Source organism: Oncorhynchus keta, chromosome 32, assembly GCF_023373465.1.
Source record: "Oncorhynchus keta strain PuntledgeMale-10-30-2019 chromosome 32, Oket_V2, whole genome shotgun sequence".
Taxonomy (NCBI): domain Eukaryota; kingdom Metazoa; phylum Chordata; class Actinopteri; order Salmoniformes; family Salmonidae; genus Oncorhynchus; species Oncorhynchus keta.
The window spans coordinates 12,086,514-12,110,507 of NC_068452.1; the positions used below are offsets into that span (position 1 = coordinate 12,086,514).

General features: G+C 42.0%; 1 protein-coding gene and 1 pseudogene across 1 annotated transcript; one reads left to right on the forward strand and one right to left on the reverse strand.

Annotated features, from left to right (window-relative positions):
* LOC127914383 (zinc finger protein 180-like) overlaps positions 1–23,994 on the reverse strand; it is a 184,517-nt pseudogene that overhangs the window by 132,224 nt on the left and 28,299 nt on the right.
* On the forward strand, positions 6,347–10,537 carry LOC118365114 (gastrula zinc finger protein XlCGF17.1-like). Its single transcript, XM_035747072.2, has 2 exons — positions 6,347–6,954; positions 8,341–10,537. Exons 1-2 carry the CDS (start codon positions 6,615–6,617, stop codon positions 9,132–9,134), a joined length of 1,134 nt encoding a protein of 377 aa, XP_035602965.1. The 5' UTR covers positions 6,347–6,614; the 3' UTR covers positions 9,135–10,537.

Genomic DNA, 23,994 nt, shown 5'->3' on the forward strand with positions numbered 1-23,994 from the left:
CCACCTCAAACTTTTTTACAGGAATCAAATCAAAAAAGAAAATCCAAAAGGTGGAGCAACTGAAGGTGTTGACTCTCCACATCTATCAATACAACTGGAACACTGGGCCAGACACTCTTAAATAGAACCTGGACCAGCTCAGGTGAAACACCTCCCCACTAACGAGATGGACAAGCCAGCACAAGTTAAACACATACTGACTAACGAGGTGACACCAATCAGTGCGTCCTATGTGCTGACGGGCTAGCGAGCTAGAGTCCAACCTCAAAACATAAATGGAAAAACCAAAACACCTTCCCCCTTAAGAGAATGCTTACCACCAACAGAAAACAACTTCCATTTCACATTATAATCAACTGCAATGCTTCACCATCACCAATATAAACATGGTGTCTACTGGCTGTTAACAACTAAAAACAAGAAAGAAAAACATTTATTTTTTTCCCCACTAGTTTCTTGAACTCTCATCTTCCTAAAACTCACTAGCTTCTAGAACTCTCGTCCCCTTGGAACGGCCCAAACAAAACTAATCTCCAATACGAAAAAACATGCAGTCAAAATAAATGGCAACACACTGGCTAAATGCAAAACACAAAACTTTGACTGCCCACCCTTTAGACAATCAGCAACCAAGCTGTCCTTACCACGGACATGTCTGATTTCATTAGGAAACTCCTGCATTATCCGTAGTAACTTTCCACCTCACTGCAGAGCTTCTCTCTCTTTACAGGGTTCACTAGATGGGCATGTTGGACAGCAGCATACCACCCTGCATACCACTGCTGGCTTGCTTCTGAAGCTAAGCAGGGTTGGTCCTGGTCAGTCCCTGGATAGGAGACCAGATGCTGCTGGAAGTGGTGTTGGAGGGCCAGTAGGAGGCACTCTTTCCTCTGGTCTAAAAACATATCCAAAGATATTGGGGACACTGCCCTGTGCTGGGTCCTGTCTTACAGATGGGATGTTAAACAGATGTCCTGACTCTCTGAGGTCATTAAATATCCCATGGCACTTATTGTAGGGGTGTTAACCCCGGTGTCCTGGCTAAATTCCCAATCTGGCCCTCAAACCATCACAGTCACCTAATAATCCCCAGTTTACAATTCCCTCCTTTCCCTGTGGCTGCAAATGAGAATGTTTTGTCAGTTGATTGCCAAAATAATTATGATTACTAAATGTTACATGAATTGTGAATATGAAATATTTGGTTGCATAGCCTGATTTTCAACATCTTTTCAATTACATTTTGCTTGGTGGGATATCCCCAATGTCAAAACACAGTTTTAACGTGTCCAAATCAATAACCAATATGCAGAAACAGATTGGGATAAATTGAAAACCTAAACATAACATGTGCTATATGCACAAACACCTGCCACAATAATCGGATTACTTGTATTTGTTTAAACAAGCAGCTTATAAACAGCACAAGCACCAAAAACGCTGTTGTTTTGACAAGTAACAATAAATCACTGATATCGATTAGGGGGAAATCAGGTTGTATGTGCTGTTTTTTATCATTTTATTTAACCTTTATTTAACCAGGTAGGCTAGTTGAGAACAAGTTCTCATTTACAACTGCGACCTGGCCAAGATAAAGTGAAGCAGTGTGAACAGACTACTCCTTGTGTAACTCTGTGTTGCTAAAGAAGGCCAGTTGTATTGCTTCTTTAATCAGAACAACAGTTTTCAGCTGTGCTAACATAATTGCAAAAGGGTTTTCTAATGATCAATTAGCCTTTTAAAATTATAAACTTGGAGAATATAAAATATAGAATATATTTTGATTTGTTTAACACGTTTTTTGGTTACTATATGATTCCACATGAGTTATTTCATAGTTTTGATGTCTCCACTATTATTCTACAATGTAGACAATAGTTAAAATACATTTTAAAAAACATTGAATTTGTAGGTGTGTCCAAACAATTGACCGGTACTGTATATGCATTGTGTAGTAGAGCTGATCCAAAATCTGTACAAAGGCATAACATCTACAGCAGGAACAACTGTCTGTGTTAAAAAGGCCCAGCTGGATTGAATTGAGCTATTTAAAATAGCATATTTGAGTATGAAATGATTTGTAAAAAATGTTTAAAGGAGTGGGGAATTTTTCACAATTAGGAAATAATATTTCATATTTTACTCGTACCTCTGCCAGCATTGTGAATGGTGTCTTAGGCAGTGATATACTAGACCATGGTAGTAATTTTAATACTTACGTGTTTATAGTCATGCATGAAAGGTCTGTGGTGGTTCTGTGGTTATAAGTTACTGACCTTGGAATAGATTTCTGGCCATGCTGGAAGGGTCTGAATCAAACCCAATGTCCTCCTGGCACACTGGCAGGGTCTGAATCAAATCCAATGTTAAGGGGAGGGAAGATTGGTCAACAGGGGATGATTATTGTTGTTCTACTGCCTGATTGTTATGCAACAACACTGCTTACAAAAGCTTTGTTATATCAGCACAAGAGTTTTAAGTGGTGCTAACATAATTACAAAAGGGTTTTCTAATGATCAATTAGCCTTTTAAAACGATAAACTTGGATTAGCTAACTCAATGTGCCATTGGAACACAGGAGTGATGGTTGCTGTTAATGGGCCTCTGTACGCCTATGTAGATATTCCATTAAAAAACAGTCATATCCAGCTACAATAGTAATTTACAACATTAACAATGCCAATACTGTATTTCGGATCAGTTTTATGTTATTTTAATGGACAAAAAATAGTTTTTCTTTCAAAAACAAGGACATTTCTGTGACCCCAAAATTTTGAATGGTATTGTTACACCGTGTAGGAGCTGTAATAGACCTAGTCTGTTCATTTTATACATCTACATGATGTATCGTTACACCATGTTGGAGCAGTATAGACCTAGTCTGTTCATTATATACAGTGGGGCAAAAAGTATTTAGTCAGCCACCAATTGTGCAGGTTCTCCCACTTAAAAAGATGAGAGAAGCCTGTAATTTTCATCATAGGTACACTTCAACTATGACAGACAAAATGAGAAAAAAATCCAGAAAATCACATTGTAGGATTTTTAATGAATTTATTTGCAAATTATGGTGGAAAATAAGTATTTGGTCAATAACAAAAGTTTATCTCAATACTTTGTTATATACCCTTTGTTGGGATTGACAGAGGTCAAATGTTTTCCGTAAGTCTTCACAAGGTTTTCACACACTGTTGCTGGTATTTTGGCCCATTCATCCATGCAGATCTCCTCTAGAGAAGTGATGTTTTGGGGCTGTTGCTGGGCAACACAGACTTTCAACTCCTTCCAAAGATTTTCTTTGGGGTTGAGATCTGGCTAGGCCACTCCAGGACCTTGAAATGCTTCTTACGAAGCCACTCCTTCGTTGCCCGGGCGGTGTGTTTGGGATCATTGTCATGCTGAAAGACCCAGTCATGTTTCATCTTCAATGGCCTTGCTGATGGAAGGAGGTCAAAATCTCACGATACATGGCCCCATTCATTCTTTCCTTTACACAGATCAGTCGTCCTGGTCCCTTTAAAGAAAAACAGCCCCAAAGCATGATGTTTCCACCCCCATGCTTCACAGCAGGTATGGTGTTCTTTGGATGCAACTCAGCATTCTTTGTCCTCCAAACACGACGAGTTGAGTTTTTACCAAAAAGTTATATTTTGGTTTCATCTGACCATATGACATTCTCCCAATCTTCTTCTGGATCATCCAAATGCTCTCCAGCGAACTTCAGACGGGTCTGGACATATACTGGCTTAAGTAGGGGGACACGTCTGGCACTGCAGGATTTGAGTCCCTGGCGGCGTAGTGTGTTACTGATGGTAGGCTTTGTTACTTTGGTCCCAGCTCTCTGCAGGTTATTCACTAGGTCCCCCCGTGTGGTTCTGGGACTTTGCTCACCGTTCTTGTGATCATTTTTACCCCACGGGGTAAGATCTTGCATGGAGCCCCAGATCGAGGGAGATTATCAGTGGTCTTGTATGTCTTCCATTTCCTAATAATTTCTCCCACAGTTGATTTCTTCAAACCAAGCTGCTTACCTATTGCAGATTCAGTCTTCCCAGCCTGGTGCAGGTCTACAATTTTGTTTCTGGTGTCCTTTGACAGCTCTTTGGTCTTGGCCATAGTGGAGTTTGGAGTGTGACTGTTTGAGGTTGTGGACAGGTGTCTTTTATACTGATAACAAGTTCAAACAGGTGCCATTAATACATTTACATTACATTTACATTTAAGTCATTTAGCAGACGCTCTTATCCAGAGCGACTTACAAATTGGTGCATTCACCTTATGACATCCAGTGGAACAGCCACTTTACAATAGTGCATCTAAATCTTTTAAGGGGCGGGGGGGGGGGGGGTGAGAAGGATTACTTTATCCTATCCTAGGTATTCCTTAAAGAGGTGGGGTTTCAGGTGTCTCCGGAAGGTGGTGATTGACTCTGCTGTCCTGGCGTCGTGAGGGAGTTTGTTCCACCATTGGGGGGCCAGAGCAGCGAACAGTTTTGACTGGGCTGAGCGGGAACTGTACTTCCTCAGTGGTAGGGAGGCGAGCAGGCCAGAGGTGGATGAACGCAGTGCCCTTGTTTGGGTGTAGGGCCTGATCAGAGCCTGGAGGTACTGAGGTGCCGTTCCCCTCACAGCTCCGTAGGCAAGCACCATGGTCTTGTAGCGGATGCGAGCTTCAACTGGAAGCCAGTGGAGAGAGCGGAGGAGCGGGGTGACGTGAGAGAACTTGGGAAGGTTGAACACCAGACGGGCTGCGGCGTTCAGGATGAGTTGTAGGGGTTTAATGGCACAGGCAGGGAGCCCAGCCAACAGCGAGTTGCAGTAATCCAGACGGGAGATGACAAGTGCCTGGATTAGGACCTGCGCCGCTTCCTGTGTGAGGCAGGGTCGTACTCTGCGGATGTTGTAGAGCATGAACCTACAGGAACGGGCCACCGCCTTGATGTTAGTTGAGAACGACAGGGTGTTGTCCAGGATCACGCCAAGGTTCTTAGCGCTCTGGGAGGAGGACACAATGGAGTTGTTAACCGTGATGGCGAGATCATGGAACAGGTAATACAGGTAACGAGTGGAGGACAGAGGAGCCTCTTAAAGAAGAAGTTACAGGTCTGTGAGAGCCAGAAATCTTGCTTGTTTGTAGGTGACCAAATACTTATTTTCCACCATAATTTGCAATTAAATTCATTAAAAAATCCTACAATGTGATTTTCTGGATTTTTTTTCTCATTTTGTCTGTCATTGTTGAAGGGTACCAGGCCTCCCGGGTGGCGCAGTGGTTAAGGGTGATCTCTGTGCCATCAGAGACTCTGGGTTCGCGCCCAGGCTCTGTTGTTTCCGGCCGTGACCGGGAGGTCTGTGGGGCGACGCACAATTGGCCTCGTGTCTCCCAGGTTAGGGAGGGGTTGGCCGGTAGGGATGTCCTTGTTTCATCGCACACCAGCGACTCCTGTGGCGGGCCGGGCGCAGTGCGCGCTAACCAAGGTTGCCAGGTACACAGTGTTTCCTCCGACACATTGGTGTGACTGGCTTCCGGGTTGGATGCGCGCTGTGTTAAGAAGCAGTGCGGCTTGGTTGGGTTGTGTATCAGAGGACGCATGACTTTCAACCTTCGTCTCTCCTGAGCCCGTATGGGAGTTGTAGCGATGAGACAAGATAGTAGCTACTAAAACATTTGGATACCACGAAATTGGGGAGAAAACGGGGTAAAAAAAAGTGTACCTATGGTGAAAGTTACAGGCCTCTCTCATCTTTTTAAGTGGGAGAACTTGGTGGCTGACTAAATACTTTTTTGCCCCACTGTACATCTACACGATGAATTGTTACACCGTGTAGGAGCAGTATAGACCTAGTCTGTTCATTAGATACATCTACATGATGTATTGTTACACCATGTAGCAGCAGTATGGAGGTACAGTGGGGGGACAAATTGTTGACACCCTTGATAAAGATGTGATAAATGACTCCACAGATTTTCATTGGAGTTGAAGTCCGAAGACAGAGATGGCCGTTGAAAATGTTGATTTTGTGCCCAATTAACCAATTCTTCATGAATGTTGATGTGTCTTGCTGGAAGAGCCACTTATGGCCCTAGTTTCAGCCTCCTAGCAGAGAGGGTGCCAGGTTTTGGGCTAAAATATCCTGGTAGTGGGTAAAGTTTATTTATTTATTTTATACATACATTTTTGCTCATCTTTTTCAAGGGTATCAATAAGTAGGTGCTTATTTCGATATCTAGTTATTTTACTGAATCTGAAATACAGATGTGGAGTTGATGTAGAGAAATAAAAAGTTTCCCTCCTCAACTGCGTTTCCTCCCTCCAGACAGCAGACGGCGATATGTGTCTTTCAGGCGATGCTTCTACTGTGACGTATAATCTAGTGGACGGAACGCTTCTTCACCACCTGCAGCCACCTCGGTAGCTCGCTAGACAACGAAGTCGGAACATTCAAGTTCTTTAGACAATTTCCTGGTTTGTTTGCCACTATGATTTAAATATACTCATGCGGAAACAACTAGCTATCCCATTGAATTTAATATTTACGTTGTAAGTCAACTTGCTGGCTGGTTAAGTTAGCACTAGTCTAGTCGCTAATGCTAACTAGCTAACATCTCCGACCATGAGTTCACTAAGCTACTCTCCTGCTGAAGAAGAGGTCTGCTGGACGGAGAAAGAAGCTCACGTGAAAGAGGAGGAGGAAGAGGAGGCTATTACAATACAAAAACAAGTAGAGGGTGAGGCTGTTACCATGAAAGAAGGAGAGAAAGACGCCTTCAGAGTGAAAGAGGAGGAAGATGTTACTGTGAAAGAAGAGGAGGAATATTCGGGTTTTGGAGTGGAGGATGAAGTGAAAGATGAAGAGGTTTTTGGAATAAAGGATGAAGAGGGGGAGATTACTGTCACATTAGAGGAGGACGAAGAAGAGAGGACTGGAGAACTGATTAACACCAGTAAATACAGTGAGTACTATCTTGTAAAACAGGGACATTGATCTGATTAACACCAGTAAATATAGTTTTTATTTATCCTTTATTTTACCAGGTAAATTGACTGAGAACACGTTCTCATTTGCAGCAACGACCCAGGGAATAGTAATGAATGAGCCAATTGTGAACTGGGGATTATTAGGTGACCGTGATGGTTTGAGGGCCAGATTGGGAATTTTGCCAGGACACTGGGGTTAACACCCCTACTCTTACGATAAGTGCCATGGGACCTTTAATGACCTCAGAGAGTCAGGACACCCGTTTAACATCCCATCTGAAAGACGGCACCCTACACAGGGCAGTGTCCCCAATCGCTGCCCTGGTGTATTGGGCTCATTTTTTAGACCAGAGGAAAGAGTGCCTCCTACTGGCCCTCCAACACCACTTCCAGCAGCATCTGACCTCCCATCCAGGAACTGATCAGGGCCAACCCTGCTTAGCTTCAGAAGCAATCCAGCAGTGGTATGCAGCGTGGTATGCTGCTGGCAGATAGTGAGTACTATCTTATAAAACAGGGACATTGATCTGATTAACACCAGTAAATACAGTGAATACAGTGAGTACTGTCTTATAAAACAAACTCTACTCTACAAACTCTGCAGTTGTTGAACTAATGTGCAATTTTTAAAAGGCCGTTCTACACTTAAATATGTTTTTGTACTGTCGGAATTGTTCATGACGTCCTCCAGTGATAAAAAAAAACTGTTCCTGTTGAAAAGTAATATATAAATACAGTAAAGTATAAACACATAAAAGGGAAACAAATAAATGTTTTGAGCAAAATATTGTTTTTTTAGACAACTGCAAACTCTGAGTGAGTGATGTCATAGTAAGGCCTTCAAGGAGTTGGCTTGATGGGAAGTCGTGATGTCATCCAATAGGCGACTGATCTTCATGTGAATATTCATTATTCTTTGTAAAATCCTTCATGTTCTGTCAAGTTGGTTGTTGATCTAGAAATCAATTTTCAAGTCTTGCCATAGACCTACTGTAGGACCCATAACAATAACATAGACCCACTGTAGGACGCATAACTTCACATAACAATAACATAGACCTTCAGAAAGGGGCCTATATTGGAGACCAAAAGTCGTCTGGCACACTGCTTTGGATTTCAACAACTTTAAAAACGTATTTCTAGCCTACAATCATTGATGTTACTACTATGTGAAAACAAGACAAAATATAACTTTTGTTGCTTACTTGACTGTCTTAAGACGAATGTCAAATAATTTTAACATTCATTACAGATGTCATTGTTTGTACAACATCATGGCAATGCTGTTGGCATCACCTTTTACAGTGGATTTCTGCTGTTGTGGCCCTTTAACCATCTGTCTGACTTTGTTGATCACACAGGAGAGAGATGTAACTATCGTGGATCCTCTGGGGGGCCTCAACATCCTCAGGGTGCTGACAGGGCAGAGAAGAGTCTCTCCAGATCAGAACACCTCAAGAAACACCAGCAGAGACCCACAGGGAAGAAATCTAATTGCTGCTCTGACTGTCGGAGAGGTTTCAAATCTTCATCAGAACTTAAAATACACCAGAGAACACACACTGGAGAGAAGCCTTATAGCTGTAATCAATGTGGGAAAAGTTACTTAAGATCAGATTCACTAAAAGTACACATGAGAAGTCACACTGGAGAGAAACCTTATAGCTGTACTCAATGTGGGAAGAGTTTTAGTCAGTCAAGCAACCTGTTATCACACCAGAGAAAACACACAGGAGAGAAATATTATAGCTGTAATCAATGTGGGAAGAGTTTTACTACATCAAGCCATCTGATTCGACACCAGAGAACACACACAGGAGAGAAGCCTTATAGTTGTAATCATTGTGGGAAGAGTTTTACTCAGTCAAGCACCCTGGTATCACACCAGAGAATACACACAGGAGAGAAGCCTCATAGTTGTAATCAATGTGGGAAGAGTTTTACTCAGTTAAGTACCCTGATATCACACCAGAGAACACACACAGGAGAGAAACCTTATAGCTGTGACCAATGTGGGAAGATTTTTACTACATCTAGTGATCTGACGGTACACCAGAGAACACACACAGGAGAGAAACCTTATAGCTGTGATCAATGTGATAAGAGATACTCTGATAAAAGATCTCTGATTAAACATCAGAAAATACATTCATGAAGGAGTTGTTTCATGATATCAATGAAATAATGTAAAATGTTTTAACATTGTAGTTGGAGTATTTTAATGATGTCACAATGTAGAACCCTAAATGTTTGCCCCCTTGTCAATTGGTTTCGGCATTCATCTTTCCCTTGATCTTGACAAGTCTGCCAGTCCCTGCCACTGACAAACATGCCCACAGCATGATGCTGCCACCACCGTGCTTCACCGTAGGGATGGTGCTTGGTTTCCTCCAGACGTGACACTTGGCATTCAGGCCAAAGAATTACATTTTGGTTTCATCAGGCCATAGAATGTTATTTCTCAAGGTCAGTCCTTTACGTGCCTTTTGGCAAACACCAAGCAGGCTGTCATGTGCCTTTTACTGAGGAGTGGCTTCCCCATGGCCACTCGATCATAAAGGCCTGATTGGTGGAGTGCTATATAGATGGTTGTCCTTCTGGAAGGTTCTCCCATCTCCACAGAGGATCTCTGGAGCTCTGTCATAGTGACCAGCAGGTTCTTGGTCACATCCTTGAACAAGGCCCGTCTCCCCTAACTGATCTGTTTGAAGAGTCTTGGTGGTTCCAAACCTCTTCCATTTAAGAATGATGGAGGCTACTGTGTTCTTGGGGACCTTCATTTTTTGGTACCCCATTTTTTTTGGTCCCCAGATTTGTGCCTCTAGAATCCTGTCTCGGAGCTCTACGGACAATTCCTTTGACCTCGTGGCTTGGTTTTTGGGCCTGACATGCGTTGTCAACTGTGGGACCTTATATAGACAGGTGTGTGCCCAAATCATGTCCAATCAATTGAATTTACCGCAGGTGGACTACAATCAAGTTTTAGAAATATCTCAAGGATGATCAATGGAAACAAGATGCACATGAGCTCAATTTCGAGTCTCATAGCAAAGGGTTTGAATACTTATGTAAATAAGGTATTTCTGTTTTGTCATTATGGGGTATTATGTCATTATGGGGTATTGTGATGTCATTGTGGGTTATTAGGTCATTATTGGGTATGGTGTGTAGATTAATGAGGAACACAATATTATTTAATACATTTTAGAATAAGGCTGTAACGTAACAAAATGTGTAAAAAGTCAAGGGGTCTGAATACTTTCTTAATGCTCTGAATATGCTTTTGGTTTACTGTTAGAATAAGTTGTATGACTACACCAATACTGTTCAATGATTCACAGACCTAGAAAATACATGTCCAACCTTGCTGCTAGAGATCTAGCTACTGGGTGTGCAGGTTTCTGTTCCAACCCTGCACTAACAGCTGACATTGTGTTGATTATTTGGATTAGACACTATTCAATTATGTCTTGTTTTGGGGATGGATGTCTAAACCCACTGCCCATTTCCACAGGTGTTCTTTATGATAGGAAATAAAGGGCTGATTCACAGAATTAACTATAGTGTCTTTTGGGGTCATTGAACATTACCTGTTTGTCTGTTTTATTGGGTTGTTACTCTAATTTAGTTTGATGATATTGCACAATCATTATTTAATTCTGCTACGTTTAAAAATTATTTTATTAATTTAAACTCTATTTAACTAGGCAAGACAGTTAAGAACCAATTCTTATTTACAATGATGGCCTACCGGGGAACAGTGGGTTAACTGCCTTGTTCAGGGGCAGAACGACAGATTGTTACCTTGTCAGCTCAGGATTCGATCCACCAACCTTTTGGTTTCTGGCCCAATGCTCTAACCACTAGGCGACCTGCTGGCCCATAGACGGGTCCAATGTAGACATGATGGGATTAGTATTGACCTCATAGCCGTGTCCAATGCACTTGTACATGTGGTTTGCTAATCCTCCCACATTATTTCCAATAGATGTTTTATCTGGTTGTTACTCTAATTTAGTCTAATGATATTGCACAATCACTGTCTGGCTGACAGTCTGTGAACTGAGTCCATCTAGTTCCCACAGAATGAATGTTGTGGGTATTTAATTCTGCTACATTTTAAAATTATTTTATTTAACCATGTTGAAGGAGACCAGATTAGACTCATAATGAGGCTGACCATGTTGAAGGAGACCAGATTAGACTCATAATGAGGCTGACCATGTTGAAGGAGACCAGATTAGACTCATAATGAGGCTGACCATGTTGAAGGAGACCAGATTAGACTCATAATGAGGCTCACCATGTTGAAGGAGACCAGATTAGACTCATAATGAGCCTCACCATGTTGAAGCAGGCCAGATTAGACTCATAATGATGCTGACCATGTTGAAGGATATCAGAATAGACTCATGATCAGTGGTGGAGAATGTACCCAATTGTCATATTTGAGTAAAAGTATAGATACCTTCATAGAAAGTTACCCTGTAAAATACTACTTGAGTAAAAGTATTTGTTTTTAAATATATTTAAGTGTCAAAAGTAAAAGTATGAATAATTTCAAGTTCCTTATACTAATAAGCAAACCAGACAGAACCATTTTCTTGTTTTTTACTATTTACGGATAGCCAGGGCCACACTCCTATACTCACATCATTTACAAACAAATAATTTGTGTTTAGTGAGTCTGTCAGACCAGAGGCAGTAGGGATGACCAGGGATGTCCTCTGTTTAGTGAGTCCTCCAGATCAGAGGAAGTAGGGACGACCAGGGATGTTCTCTGTTTAGTGAGTCCGTCAGACCAGATGCAGTAGGGATGACCAGGGACGTCCTCTGTTTAGTGAGTCCTCCAGATCAGAGGCAGTAGGGATGACCAGGGATGTTCTCTGTTTAGTGAGTCCTCCAGATCAGAGGCAGTAGGGACAACCAGGGATGTTCTCTGTTTAGTGAGTCCTCCAGATCAGAGGCAGTAGGGATGACCAGGGATGTTCTCTGTTTAGTGAGTCCGTCAGGTCAGAGGCAGTAGGAGTGACCGGGGATGTTCTCTGTTTAGTGAGTCCTACAGATCAGAGGCAGTAGGAGTGACTGGGGATGTTCTCTGTTTAGTGAGTCCTCCAGATCAGAGGCAGTAGGGATGACCAGGGATGTTCTCTGTTTAGTGAGTCCGTCAGATCAGAGGCAGTAGGGATGACCAGGGATGTTCTCTGTTTAGTGAGTCCTACAGATCAGAGGCAGTAGGAGTGACTGGGGATGTTCTCTGTTTAGTGAGTCCTCCAGATCAGAGGCAGTAGGGATGACCAGGGATGTTCTCTGTTTAGTGAGTCCGTCAGATCAGAGGCAGTAGGGATGACCAGGGATGTTCTCTGTTTAGTGAGTCCGTCAGATCAGAGGCAGTAGGGATGACCAGGGATGTTCTCTGTTTAGTGAGTCCGTCAGATCAGAGGCAGTAGGGATGACCAGGGATGTTATCTTGATAAGTGCTGAATTTGACCCTTTTCCTGTCCTGCTAAGCATTCATAACGTAACGAGTACTTTTGGGTGTCAGGAAAAATGTATGGATTAAAAAGTACATTATTTTCTTTTAGGAATGTAGTGAAGTGTATGTAAAAGTTGTCAAAAATAAATACAGATACCACAAAACAACTACTTCAATAGTACTTGAAGGTACTTTTACTCAAGTACTTTACACCACTTGTACTGTGTTACAGCTGCTCTCTCCTCCTCAATGTCATGAACTAGACCAGGTACTGTGTTACAGCTGCTCTCTCCTCAATGTCATGAACTAGACCAGGTACTGTGTTTCAGCTGCTCTCTCCTCCACAATGCCATGAACTAGACCAGGTACTGTGTTACAGCTGCTCTCTCCTCCTTAATGTCATGAACTAGGTCCAAATCCCTCTCCTCTGTGGTTTCCCCAACCTAAACTCATTGAGATGAGGTCCAAAGCCCTCTCCACGGTTTCCCCAAACTAAACTCACTGAGATGAGGTTTAAAGCCCTCTCCTCCACGGTTTCCCCAACCTAAACTCACCTAAACTCCCAAGTTAAAACATTAGCATTGTGTTGTTTAAAAATGGTCATTTTCTGCAAATAAATGCTCGAAATGACAATATTTCCCCAACCTAAACTCGCTGAGATGAGGTCCAAAGCCCTCTCCTCCACGGTTTCCCCAACCTAAACTCACTGAGATGAGGTCCAAGGAGGTGAAGTCTATTAGAGGTGGTTTGGTTAACCACATCAGTATCCTTGCCTGAAGACTTGTGAGGTTCCCAAGCACTTTAATTTGTTGTCCATGTTTCTTGGAAAGAGAGAGCAAAGTTAAGCCCAGTGTGTACCAGGTGGACATTGGGTTTAATTCAGACCCTGCCAGTGTGCCAGGTGGACATTGTGTTTGATTCAGACCCTTCCAGTGTACCAGGTGGTCAATGGGTTTGATTCAATCCCTGCCAACATGGCCAGAAATGTATTCCAAGGTCAATAACTTATAACCACAGAACCACCCCAGACCTTTCATGCATGACTAAAAACACCTAAGTATTAGATTTACTGCCATGGTCTAGTTTGTCACTGCCTCAGACACCATTCACAATGCTGGCAGAGGTACGAGTAAAACATGGCATATTATTTCCTCACCATTCACAATGCTGGCTGAGGTACGAGTAAAACATGAAATATTATTTCCTAATTGTAGAAAAATGGCAAGGCTTTAGCTCAGTGGGCTTTTCCATTGTTGATGAAAGCAGGGGAAGTGTTAAGAGTAACAGAACTGCCTGAGATATGGGGGAAGGGAAGCTGCTCACTGATTGGCTGTAGTGACAAGGGTCCCTCCAAAAATCTATAATTATTCCAACTGACATGTCAAATTCACAAATTCTACAGCATAACAACAGTTATGTCTTAAGTGTAAAACTAACAATGACTCAATAATCCATGCCTTCTGGGAATGTTATGATGTCATAAAGTTATGGGAGGAGTTAGAAAGTTGGCTGTCAGAAGTACAGTATTATAATGTAAACTTACTTTTAATCCATCTGTCTGCATATTTCAAGACATGGTATATGAGAATGCAGTGAGATACCCGATGGTTGGATGATACTTTTCTAATCAGTCATCTTAAATATTATAGTTAAAACCTGGAAATCAACCAATCCTCTGTTGTTAATTCAATAGAATGGTAAAATGCTTTATTGTCTAAAAGTTGAAAGTGAGTGTGCAACGGAGAGAAATAAAATGGTGCTGATGCGGGTGCTGGAGATGTGGCTGTGTTCCAGTGGGTCTGGGCAGGTGTGATGTAGTTATTGGAGATGGAGGTGTGTTCTAGTGGGTCTGGGCAGGTGTGATGTAGTTATTGGAGATGAAGGTGTGTTCTAGTGGGTCTGGGCAGGTGTGATGTAGTTATTGGAGATGGAGGTGTGTTCTAGTGGGTCTGGGCAGGTGTGATGTAGTTAATGGAGATGGAGGTGTGTTCTAGTGGGTCTGGGCAGGTGTGATGTAGATAATGGAGATGGAGGTGTGTTCTAGTGGGTCTGGGCAGGTGTGATGTAGTTAATGGAGATGGAGGTGTGTTCTAGTGGGTCTGGGCAGGTGTGATGTAGTTAATGGAGATGGAGGTGTGTTCTAGTGGGTCTGGGCAGGTGTGATGTAGTTAATGGAGATGGAGGTGTGTTCTAGTGGGTCTGGGCAGGTGTGATGTAGTTTTTAAATGTTTTTATTTCACCTTTATTTAACCAGGTAAGCTAGTTGAGAACATGTTGTCATTTGCAACTGCGACCTGGCCAAGATAAAGCATAGCAGTTTGACACATACAACAACACAGAGTTACACATAGAATGAACAAAACATACAGTCAATAATACAGCAGAAAAAAAAGAAAACAAAGTCTATATACAGTTAGTGCAAATTAGGTCAAATAAGGGAGTTGAGGCAATAAATAGGCCATGGTGGCGAAGTAATTACAATATGGCAATTAATCACTGGAATGGTAGATGTGCAAAAGATGGATGTGCAAGTAGAGATACTGTGGTGCAAAAGGAGCAAAATAAATAAACACAGTATGGGGATGAGGTCGATAGATGGGTTGTATACAGATGGGCTATGAACAGGTGCAGTGATCTGTGAGCTGCTCTGACAGCTGATTCTTTAAGCTAGTGAGGGAGATGGGAATCTCCAGCTTCGGTGATTTTTGCAGTTAGTTCCAGTCAGTGGCAGCAGAGAACTGGAAGGAAAGGCGACCAAAAGAGGAATTGGCTTTGGGGGTGACCAGTGAGATTTACCTGCTGGAGCGCGTGCTACGAGTGGGTGCTGCTATGGTGACCAGCGAGCTGAGATAGGGCGGGGCTTTACCTAGCAGAGATTTGTAGATAACCTGTAGCCAGTGGGTTTGGCGACAAGCATGAAGCGAGGGCCAACCAACGAGAGCGTACAGGTCGCAGTGGTGAGTAGTTGTATGGGGCTTTGGTGGCAAAACAGATGGCACTGTGATAGACTACATCCAGTTTGCTGAGTAGAGTGTTGGAGGCTTTATAGATGACATCGCCGAAGTCAAGGATCGGTAGGATGGTCAGTTTTACAAGGGTAAGTTTGGTAGCATGAGTGTAGGAAGCTTTGTTGCGAAATAGGAAGCCGATTCTAGATTACATTTTTGATTGGAGATGCTTAATGTGAGTCTGGAAGGAGAGTTTACAGTCGAGCCAGACACCTGGGTATTTGTAGATATCCACGTATTCTAAGTCAGAGCCGTCCAGAGTAGTGATGCTGGATGGGCGGGCAGGTGTGGGCAATGATCGGTTGAATAGTATGCATTTAGTTTTATTTGCGTTTAAGAGCAGTTGGAGGCCACGGAAGGAGAGTTGTATGGAATTGAAGCTCATCTGGAGGTTTGTTAACACAGTGTCCAAAGAAGGGCCAGAAGTTCACAGAATGGTGTCGTCTGCGTAGAGGTGGATCAGAGAGTCACAGGCAGCAAGAGCGACATCATTGATGTATACAGAGAAGAGAGTCGGCCCGAGAATTAAACCCTGTGGCACCCCCATAGAGACTGCCAGAGGTCCGGACAACAGGCCTTCCGATTTGACACACTAAACTCTATCAGAGAAGTAGTTGGTGAACCAGGCGAGGCAATCATTTGAGAAACGAAGGCTGTTGAGTCTGCCAATAAGAATGTGGTGATTGACAGAGTCGAAAGCCTTGGCAAGGTCGATGAATACAGCTGCACAGTAATGTATCTTATCGATGGCGGTTATGATATCGTTAAGGACCTTGAGCGTGGCTGAGGTGCACCCATGACCAGCTCGGAAACCAGATTGCATAGCGGAGCAGGTACGATGTGATTCAAAATGTAATCTGTTTGTTAACTTGGCTTTGTAGCAGTTTGGGTCTAGAGTGTCTCCCCCTTTGAAGAGGGGGATGACCGTGACAGCTTTCCAATCTTTGGGAATCTCAGACGATACGAAAGAGAGTTTGAACAGGCTAGTAATAGGGGTTGCAACAATTTCGGCAGATAATTTTAGACAGAGGGTCCCGATTTGATTGATTTGGCTGATTTGTAGGGGTCCAGATTTTGCAGCTCTTTCAGAACATCAGCTATCTGGATATGGGTGAAGGAGAAATGGTGGGGGCTTGGGCGGGTTACTGTGGAGGGTGCCGGGCAGTTGACCGGGTAGGGGTAGCTCGGTGGAAAGCATGGCCAGCCGTAGAAAAATTCTTATTGAAATTTTCAATTATAGTGGATTTGTCAGTTGTAACAGTGTTTCCTAGTCTCAGAGCAGTGGGTAGCTGGGAGGGGGTGTTTTTATTCTCGATGGACTTAATGATTCACAGAAAACATGTCGAAAAATAGTGAAGCATTGACTCTTTCCAGCCAATTGTGTCAAAAATAGGTTCATTACTCAATGCTTTGAGCAACACAGAATTTAGAACAGACACATTTTTATAGATGAAGTCCCACACCGCAGCAGCATAGCCTTTTTGTCGTATATTAAACCTGGCCGTGATCGAGAGCATCAAATCCATGCTGCGTTGTGAGTAAACGGTGACTGACTGACTGACTGGTTTATAAATAATAATGAGTAGTTATTTATGATGCAAGGTGATTTGTAAATTAGTCAGTCAGCAGTAAGCAGCCACCTGCACTGTCGGCTGCAATGTCGAACGAGCCCAATACCAAACCAATCAGGTGTTCGACGAAATTATTATTCAGACGTCGTTGATCACGTGCTGCTGATAAAGTGACACTGATTTGAATTATACTTAGCGACTTCAGTACATGCCTCATAGCTCCAGTCTCAAACCCGTTCCTGCTGAAGAAGAGGATGGCTGCTGGATGGAGAAAGAAGCTCTCGTGAAAGAGGAAGAAGAGGCTGTTACAATACAAAAATAAGTAGAGGTTGAGGCTGTTAATGTGAAAGAAGAGACAGAGGTCCCAGTTAAAGAGGAGTACGACGACGTTTCAGTGAAAGAAGAAGAAGAGGAGGGGGAGGTGACTGTCACATCGAACAATGAAGAAGAGGAGGAAACTGGATATCTGGGGCCGGTTTCCCAAACGCATTTTAAGGCGGTCGATGTGTTCTAACGATGAACGGGCCCTGATTAACACTTGTAAGTACTGTCTTAAAAACAGAAGCACAAACTCTGCGGTTGTTGAACCTATGTGTGGTGTTAAAGGGGAAATTTGCAATGGCTACATCTACATATTTAGACTTAAGTTATTCATTTATAGGCATTGGTTATTGAATAATATAACGCATGCCTCATGAACTTAGTTCAACTGTTTACCCCATCAGAACCCCAAATAAGCTTTTTTTATACTCCGATGTTTAGAACATAAACCAACACTGTATAGCCTCAACATGGTTAAAACTAATGTTGATATCATGGATGGTCAGTCCTTGCATCCATAGGTCTGTCTATGAATTGGAGAGTAGTTCCATTTCTCCAGCCCCATCCATCTTTTACCAAAATAGTGGTGTAATTACAGCTTTGTTATTGGTTGATTGTTGTGTGGCTTTTTTAAAGGGGCAACCAAGTTTTTAAACAAACAAAATGGCTGCCCAGTGACCTGAGCTGTGTTAGAATACTCATACTCATACTAATGTTAATTGGGTATATAGTTCGCTTATTATATTATGATGTAGTTAGTATGCCAAAAATTCCCAGATGTCGTACTAAATTCGCCAAAATATGATATAAACAGGCAGTACTTTAGGGCCCATAATGCAATTCTTCCGGAAATGAGCGTGGCTTCACATCCTTTTCAGATTTGAAGTAAATGGAGGAAAATATTCAGCTGATGTCCAACGAGAGCGGGTACAAATGAACTGCTTTAAATAATTATGACAAATGTTGAGCAATGTAATAAAATTATGACTTTTCAAATAAGTTACGTTACACGTTATGTTAGCTACACTCACTTACTTAACGCATAGCATAACTTTACAGCAGTACGTATCGGTATGTAAACTAGCTACCTAACGTTAGTTGGCTTCTTATACACCAAACTTGCCAGTTTAGTAACTATATTCTAACTAACTACCCAATGTTTATTGACTTGATTAGAGAGCACAGTAACTGATGAATTTAACGTTCAACACCCATTGAATATGTCCAGGTGTCAGTAAACATCTGCAAAAAAGCTCAAATTAAATTGTTGCCAGCAGCACAGTCAGTCACCAACGCTCTAGATAACATGAAAACAGCCTAACCAGCTCTGCTAGGGCAAGTAAAAAGGTGAGTGAGGTTTTCCCTGATTTGTTACTAGCAAGCTATCCAACATTAGCCAGTTAGCTTGGGGCTTTACTGAAATTGTGAGGTCAGAACGCTTGGATCGACCCTACTCCTCAGCCATAGTATTAGTTTACAAACAGTGGCGTTATATGAGCTTATGTTTTGGTTTCTGGTGGGGTAATACGGTTGAAACATTTGAGGCATTTATAAGTTATTTTCTTCAAGAATCAGTGGAATCAATGGTTATATAGTAAATGTGTCTTTCTATAAGCTGCCAGTGTAGATTTCCTGTTGGGGTCAAATTGTTAGAGCTGTTGATAAGTCATTATATAATATTCTGGCAATTATTTTCATGCCATTACATTAAAGGCGAAAGGTTGTCTTTTCTTAGCAAGGTGTTGCTCAAATAATGTTAGCTGCTAGTCGCTAGTTAGCGGGCTAGCGAGCTTGCTAAATGTATTAAGAGTCGGAGCAACCGAAACTAGCTAATACTGCCTGGTACTAGTGCTGTTGTCGGCCTAGATAAGCATGTTTGTGCAGCTATGTCTTATCAGCGAAGTATGAATATGTTGGCTAGCTAGCAGGCTACATGAAGTAAGAAAACAACATGTAATGTAACCTCTAATTAGGGTCAACTGGAAACACTGACAACACCTTGGTTCCTACTATGTCTTCTTTTCTGAGGTTTGTCAGACTACACTCATCAGGTGTATTGCTGCCACCTACTGTACGGGGTTGTAAAAAATAACCAAAACGCAAAATAAATTGCGATTAACAGATCATACTAATTTCGTAAAATAAAAAATAAACACAAACCAAATTCACTCCAGTACCCTGAATTTTAAAAAAAATGTCACTATTCAGATCCCTAAACAGGTTCAGGAACCTGGGAGGGGGGAACGTCTTCATTCAGTACTCCCTGTAACATTTCGTTTGAAGTCCTGGAATTCCAGAAATCTATTTGCCGCCTTCACAATGATGTCTAGCTTCTTAGATGTTTACTTAGTTTATTATTAATGAAATTTATCACTGCGGCAGTGAGGGCAATGCAAATGCAATTTTGTTGCTAATGGGGAAACTCCTGGTTTTGGACGAAGGTTACTAATAATTTATTAATGCAATTCATCACTTGCTCTATAAACACAACAATGTCCACCTCTTTCACTATTTGTCTGTTGGGATCCTTCTCCTGCATGGCTTCACTGCAGACTGTGGGACATGAGCTACCTTCTCCTCTCAACTCCTTCAGCTATTTTCACTGCCTCCACTTAGTACACCTGCTGGATGGGCCTGATCATCCTAGCTACTGTGACATCCTTCATCCGTACAGGGCACTCCGGGAACGTGATTCCCATCACAATTACAACATGCTTCATCTGACTACAACATATTTATTCCTTCAACAAACACTTGCCACATGTCCAACCTTTTTTACAATTGTAACACTGCAGCGGCTTCTGTTTATCTCACTTACCCAGGTTTTACATAAGATGGGAGAACCACTTCACCAAACCACAGTAAAACTGTCTACCTGAAATGTTTAACCTAAACCACACAAAGCTTTCTCCTTTTGCGCTGTTGACATGCAATCATTATCATACCTCTCCTGGACACTCAAACCGATTCCACTTTACCCAATTCATCCTTCACCATCTTTGAGACCGTTAACCGACCCACAAAAACATCCTTGCTGATGATTCCCACTCCGACCCTAAACTGCCGTTCATTTCCAACTTTAGCCCTTTTCACTCCACTGTTCTTCACCATTGTCCACTCATTCTCAAACTGTACTCACGCTAAGATAATCCCTCAATGCTTCCTCCATTGCTCCTCCAGTCATCCTCCGGACTCCCTCGCTCTGTGTTGTGAGAGTTTGTGTTCTCAAAGTAGCATCTATATTGTTCTCATTCCATCTATTGTTTTCATTCCTGTTGCTTCACCAACTTGTTATCCCTTTCGCCTGCACTACTTGCTGTCATTTCCCTTCCTGATTTTCCTCTCTTGGATGTCTCCACCACGCTCCTACTCTGAAAACAGAGTTTTAGTTATATAGTAAGCATAATCAAACTGCCTTACTGTGTTTGTGAACTGTACTAAAATAATAGCCTCTTTTTACTTTAATTCCTCCCTGGTTTATTAATTGGTAGTCAAACAACAATATATTAAAGGTGCTGCACATTCTATTCCAAATCTAGAATTAGAATTGTCATTATGTTTCCATGATTTCAACAGTTCACCAGTTAACTAAGCCTATAATGTGGACACCAAGGAACTTGAAGCTCTCAACCTGCTCCACTACAACCCCTTCGATGAGAATGGGGGCGTGCTCAGTGTTTAGTCCCAGGGTCCTTAGCTTAGTGATGAGCTTTGAGTGTACTATGGTGTTGAACGCTGAGCTGTAGTCGATTAATAGCATTCTCACATGGGTGTTCCTTTTGTCCAGGTGGGAAAGGGCAGTGTGGAGTGCAATAGAGATTGCATCATCTGTGGATCTGTTGGGGCGGTATGCAAATTGGAGTGGGTCTAGGGTTTCTGGGATAATGGTGTTGATGTGAGCCATTACCAGCCTTACAAAGCACTTCATGGCTACAGATGTGAGTGCTATGGGTCGGTAGTCATTTAGGCAGGTTACCATAGTCCCTGTGACTAAGAACACTATGGTGGTCTGCTTGAAACATGTTGGTATTACAGACTCCGACAGGGGATGACAATGTCAGTGAAGACCCTTGCCAGTTGGTCACCGCATGCTTGGAGTACACGTCCTGGTAATCCGTCTGGCCCTGCAGTCTTGTGAATAGGAACCTGTTTAAAGGTCTTACTCACACCGGCTGCGGAGAGCGTGATCACAAAGTCGTCCAAAACAGCTGACGCTCTCATGCATGTTTCAGTGTTACTTTCCTCGAGCGAGCATAGACGGTATTTAGCTCATCTTGTAGGCTTGTGCCACTGGGCAGCTATCGGCTGTGCTTCCCTTTGTAGTCTGATGTGTCAAGCCTGCCACATCCAACAAGGGTTGGAGCCGATGTTCAAGGTGTATAGCAATCTCCCCAGGGTAGCAGTAATATGTTGAGATTTGTCCACAAAGATTTGTTACCCCTCCCATAGGTGGCTCATTATTGGGATTCATTGCTGATTCCTACCTGAAGTGTCTATTGATACAGGTAAATGGCCCTGTTGGAGATTGGTGGTTGGTAGCGGATTCGAGGGAACAAGCAGGGTTGGACACGGCCATGTTATTATCCCACACAGTCTCTGTGGTTCATATGAATCACGTTCCTGGGAATTAGATTCGATTAGAAATCGTCCCAGTCTGTTTCCACAGAAGGGGTCGGTTTGTCCCAATTCCAGCTAGGTTACGAGGCGCTTTGTCATTTCCAGAGTCAGTTTATTTTGGTGCTGTCCATATGTAGCTTGTTTTTGGTAACAGAATGGCTGAATAAGTGCAACATTTTACCTGGAGGTAACTATGCAGAGCATAGCGCATGTCAAATGACTTTAGCTTCCCTCCAGGCCTGAGGATACACACTCTCTACTAGGCTTAAATTAAAGATACAGAAAATAGGAGTGGCAATATAGTCTGCAGTAATTATCCATCTAGATTGTCAGACCCCGGTGGCTTGTCATTGTTGATAGACAACAATAATTTTTTCACCTTTTCCACACTGACTTTACGGAATTCTAAATTACAATGATTGTCTTTCATAATTTGGTCAGATATACTTGCAAGTGTAGTGTCAGCGTTTGTTGCTGGTATGTCATGCAGACATTTGCTAATCTTGCCAATGAAAAAATCATAAAAGCAGTGGGCTTTGTGATGAATGAGCCATCTGATTCAGTAAAAACAAAAATCCCGAAATTGTATGTAAGGTTCTAAAAATCTTTTTACTATTATTCTTTGTCATTTATTTTTGTTTCATTGTCTGTTTCTTTCTTCTTTTTCTTCAGTTTGTCACATGATTTCTCAATTTGCAGGATGTTTGCCAATCTGTTGTACAGCCAGAATTATTTGCCAGTCCTTTTGCCTCATCCATAACATAACTGTAACATTTTTCAATTCCTCATCAATCCAAGGAGATTTTAGTTTCTACAGTCATTTTCTTAATGGGTGCATGCTTATTAGTAACTGGAATAAGCCATTTCATAAATGCGTGCAGCGTCTGGTTGCTCCTCATTACACACCACAGAGCAGCAAATATTCTTTACATCATCATAGGAATCACGGGTTTTATTAAATAATTGAGACACACAAATGACTCGAGGGAACCAGAGATCAAGATAGCCAAACCATAAGAAAAAACTCTTCCTCCTCCCGCTGCTGCTGGCCTTTGTAAATTCTGATGTTATGCTCTTGAACTTTTCAGTAATAGACTAAAACAGCAGTCGGCAACCTTTCTTGGAGTGCAAATTTATCTGACCATTTCTACTGATCTGGTGCCAGTGATATTACTGGAACAGTTTAATTTAATTTATAATCGTATCTCAAAGTCATTGTCTGTGATTAATCTACATACTACAGTGGGGCAAAAAAGTATTTAGTCAGCCACCAATTGTGCAAGTTCTCCCACTTAAAAAGATGAGAGGCCTGTAATTTTCACCATAGGTACACTTCAATACTTATTTTCCACCATAATTTGCAAATAAATTCATAAAAAATCCTACAATGTGATTTTTCTGGATTTATTTCTTCTCATTTTGTCTGTCATAGTTGAAGTGTACCTATGATGAAAATTACAGGCCTCATCATTTTAAGTGAGAGAACCTGCACAATTGGTGGCTGGCTAAATACTTTTTTGCCCCACTGTATATAAATAGAAATGAAAATTATACAAATCTAAACTATTATTGCCATTGCCAACTATGCAAAATAGCCTACATAAAGCCAACAAATAAAAAAAGGCTAGAAAATATCCAGATAAAAATAAATCACATTAGCTGAGCATGGCCTGTCGACAGAACTTGAAACATTGTATCAACTATCACCTGGGTCAGTCAAACTTGATATAAAATATTCTGGGCCCTCAGAGTTTCCCGCATCAGTGAGTTTGGGACAGACACAGCTGTAGGCTATTTGTGAAAGGGTTAAGAGGTAATCAGGTATTGTATGACATTTCCACTGGATCAGAGCATTACATTTTTCTCTTTCGTGTCGAGTGGTTATCAAGAGTGAGAGCTGGAAATATTTTACTAAAATCAATAGTTCCTCAAAGTATTTGTAAGACTTTGTTTACTTGCTGTTTGAGGTGGGGGAAAAAATATTTTGAGAAACTCCACAAATCATTAGTGGTGGTGCGTAAA